Source organism: Chinchilla lanigera, unplaced genomic scaffold (assembly GCF_000276665.1).
Source record: "Chinchilla lanigera isolate Chin_1 unplaced genomic scaffold, ChiLan1.0 scaffold00036, whole genome shotgun sequence".
In the NCBI taxonomy this organism is placed as follows: Eukaryota; Metazoa; Chordata; class Mammalia; order Rodentia; family Chinchillidae; genus Chinchilla; species Chinchilla lanigera.
The window spans coordinates 4,809,082-4,813,094 of NW_004955437.1; the positions used below are offsets into that span (position 1 = coordinate 4,809,082).

The 4,013-nt window shown below is 37.8% G+C and overlaps 1 protein-coding gene across 2 annotated transcripts in view; it reads left to right on the forward strand.

Annotated features, from left to right (window-relative positions):
- Positions 1-4,013, forward strand: part of Btbd9 (BTB (POZ) domain containing 9) — a gene marked incomplete at its 3' end in the record, with an annotated part of 379,800 nt that overhangs the window by 43,848 nt on the left and 331,939 nt on the right. For both annotated transcript variants that reach the window (XM_005390124.2, XM_013516988.1), the window contains 1 exon segment: positions 3,375-3,738. In XM_005390124.2, the coding sequence (XP_005390181.2) occupies positions 3,375-3,738 (364 nt within the window).

Genomic DNA, 4,013 nt, shown 5'->3' on the forward strand with positions numbered 1-4,013 from the left:
GTACCGGGAACCGAACTCACGACCTTGCGCTTGCCAGGCAGGCGCTTTTGCCGCTGAGCTAAATCCCCAGCCCCTCCAAGCTACTATTTTTAAAGGTCTGGAGAATATTTCTCAGGTTGAATTTTTGTTACCCTTACCTTCTCACAGGGGATATTAATGTGACTTACACTGATTGACTGGCAGATAGGCTTCTTTTTGTATAGGTAAACTGACCTTCTAACCTGCTAATGAACGTGTGTGACTTTTGGATTCACACTGCTGAGGTCTAAGACCTGTAGGTAACCCAGCAGATCTGAGACATGCAGTGTGACAAGCCAGATTGTTGAAAGAGGTATTGACTAAGTTTCATGGCTGTTAGAACTAACACTAAACAAAGTATTTATATATGTAATGTACAAATCCCACTTACAGACCACTGTTGTTACTCAGACCATAAATTTCCAGTTTTAAATATTTACATTTTAAAATATTTACAATTAAAAATTAATTACTTTACATTTTATCTAATACTAGGTAAAGGGGAATCACCACTGAACTATTGGCTGAGTGATAATTTATTACTGGTAATAGATCTTTTTTGTTTACAAGGATAAAGATGGTACATAGAGCTATAGATGTGCCTGGAGTGGAAGATGCCTGAGGCTTAGAAAAAATTTTATTTGCTTTCTTTTTTGGGAGGTGGATAGCCTCAACTTTAAAATTTTTATTTATATTTTTGTAATATTTATTTTTGTTAGTATATGTTTGCAGTATGTGATGATTACATTCTTTGTGGGAAGTTGGTACATGTGCCTAACACATCTTAATTCTTTTTTCTTTCCTCTTATCTCCCACCCACTTCCCTCCATCCTTTGTTCCCCTTCCCTTTTGCGCAAAGCATCTCTCTCTGATTCCTGCTATCTTTGTTTTATTTTGCTCTTTGATTTATTTATACCTTGGGTTTCTCATATAAGAGAAACCATGCATTATTTAACCTGCTGTGTCTGATTTATTTGACTTAATATTAATATTTCCTTCAAATGACACAGATTTATTCTTCTTTATGGCAGAGTAGTACTCCATTATTATAAACACTACGTTTTCTTTATCCATTCTATTAATGGGCAAATAGGATGCTTCTAGAATTTAGCTATTATACTGCTATAAACATAAGGACTGCATGTATCACTGTAATATGACATCTTTTACTCTTTTGGGAAGATACTTAGAAGGGGAATAGTTGGATTGAATGGAATTTCTAGTTTTAGTTTTTTGAGTAATCTCTATGCTGATTTCCATACTGGTTTACATTCTTAACAGCAATGTAGAAGGGTTTCTTTTTCCCCTGCAGCCTTGTCAGAATTTGTTATTATTTGATTTCTTGATAATGACCATTCTTTATGGAGTAAGGTAAACTCTGTGTTTTATTTTGCATTTCTCTAATGGTCAGTAATATTAAACATTTGGTTTTTTTTTTTTTTGGTTTTTCTCCAGTACCGGGAACCGAACTCACGACCTTGCGCTTGCCAGGCAGGCGCTTTTGCCGCTGAGCTAAATCCCCAGCCCCAATATTAAACATTTGTTTCATAAATTTATTGGCTACTTGTAGTTCTTCTGAGAAGTGTCTGTTCATTTCAGTTGCCCATTTTTTTTGATTGGGTCTGTTATTTGGGGTAGTCTAATTTTTTTTGAGTTCTTTATATATTTTAGATAGTAGTCCTTTGTCTGAGGAGTAGCTGGCAAAATTTTTTCCCATTATGCTGTGAAGGAGCTTTTGACAGAGTCTAGTCTGATGATTTTGATGCTGTTTCTTGTGCAATTAGGGTTGTGTTCAGAAAGTCTTTGTCTACACTTATGTCCCCAAGAGTTGCACCTATTTTGTCTAGCAGATTGCTCTTGTTTTTATATTTAGGCTTTTGATCCATTTTGATTTTTTTTCCCAGCACTGTTAAAGAGGCTGTCTTTCCTCCAGCGTATGTTTTTGGCCCCTTTGTCAAAGATTAGATAGCTGAGTGTATCTGGGGCTGTTTCTGCACCTTCTATTCTGTTCCATTGATCTACATGTCAGTAGTGATCAGCATATTTTTAAAAGAAATTCAAATGCTTTAGAAATTTAAAGATCTTAGTGAGTGAATGGAATATACTTCCCTCATTTATTGACTTTGTTCTTGTGGATATTGAACCTTCGTAGCATTTGGTGGTTCACTTGGTTAAACTCAGAGCCATTTCCAATACTTTCTCAGATAGATCTCATTGCCAACACTATTCATGAGCAAAGAAAAGTTGAAAAGTTAACTGTCAGTAATTAGAGACCTAAGCACTGTCAGAAGAGGCTGTCAATTCCTAAATAAAGATAAACTAACTATTTAAGAGGAAATGTTTTTATTTTCTTTGTCTTTTTGAGACAGGGTCTAGCTATGCAGTTCAGGTTGGCCTTGAGCTCACTTTAGCCCAGGCTGGTCTCAAATTCACAAGGATCCCCCTGCCTCAGCCTCCTGAGTGCTGGGATTACAGGCGTGTGCCACCATGCCTGGCTAAGAAGGAACTTTTTATAGTAAACGTTGAACTTTCCTTGCTTACCTGCTATGTTCTGGGAAAGAGCCCAGACCCGTGGTGGTAAATCTACGGCGTGTGTGCCACAGCGGGCTGTTTGTATCATTGAAAGCTCTGAAAGGTTCACCAGCTGGCCTAGGCACATCTTTCCAAGAAGTGCCTGTTGATCTCTATTGATCTTTGTAATGGCTCCTTACGATGTGTGTGTCACTTTTTTTTAACATATTCCTATTTATGGACATTTTTCTCTAGAATTGAGTCCTAAAAGTAAAAGCATTGCATTGAAGTGTATGCACATTTTAGATTCGGATAGGTATCACTAAGTTACTTTTCAAAAATGGGCCCATTTATATATACTGTTTCTCAAAGCAGAGCATAACAAAACTTTTCTCATTGTTTTTGCAGCACTGGGCATGAGTGGAGTTTTAATTTCTGCCAATCTGACAGGAGAATGGCGTCTGACTGGGTTTTTAAAAATCTGATTACGTCTTTTTCTGTAGCTTTACTTTGCATACTTCCTGTTGACCTTTAACATTTTTGTACTGATTTCACTGTTCCTCTCAAAAGACTACTTCCTACTTCTGTTTAATTTGAGCTCTCAGAGTAGCTTATTATTTCAGTTTTTTATGGAATTAATTCAGAATGGTTTTAAAATCATTCCTCTGGCTTTCCTTAAAAAAAAAAAAAAACCTATTTAAAATGATTACTTCACACTTCTTCACCTAAATCCTTGTGTCATTAAGCAAATTTACATTTGTGTAGTGTTGCTAAGTGTTATTTCATGTATGTTGTAGCAAATCCTGTTTGAAGTTTGCCTCCTGTGTTTCTTCCGTTTTATGCAGAGCATTACTGTATGGTGGAATGAGAGAGTCCCAGCCTGAAGCAGAAATCCCTCTCCAAGATACCACTGCTGAAGCATTCACAATGCTTCTCAAATACATCTACACCGGGCGGGCAACCCTAACAGATGAGAAGGAGGAGGTTCTGCTGGACTTTCTAAGTCTGGCTCATAAATATGGCTTTCCAGAGTTGGAGGATTCTACTTCTGAGTATCTCTGCACCATACTTAACATCCAGAATGTCTGCATGACTTTTGATGTTGCCAGTCTCTACTCACTTCCCAAGTTAACCTGCATGTGCTGCATGTTCATGGACAGAAATGCTCAAGAGGTGCTCTCAAGTGAAGGCTTCCTCTCCCTTTCCAAGGTGTGTCATTTGCTGCAAGTAACTTACAGGCCTACGTTGTTTTATTTGTACATTGTATAGTGGCAGTACAACAGTGGAGTAAGAATTTTTTTAAAAAGACGACTGCTATCGAAGGAGTTACTGGTCTCGCCACTGTGTCTGGCTGTTTGGACTCTAGATCATATAAGAGAAACCGGTTCTGTTTTTTTTTTTTGGTTTTTCTCCGGTACCGGGAACCGAACTCACGACCTTGCGCTTGCCAGGCAGGCGCTTTTGCCGCTGAGCTAAATCCCCAG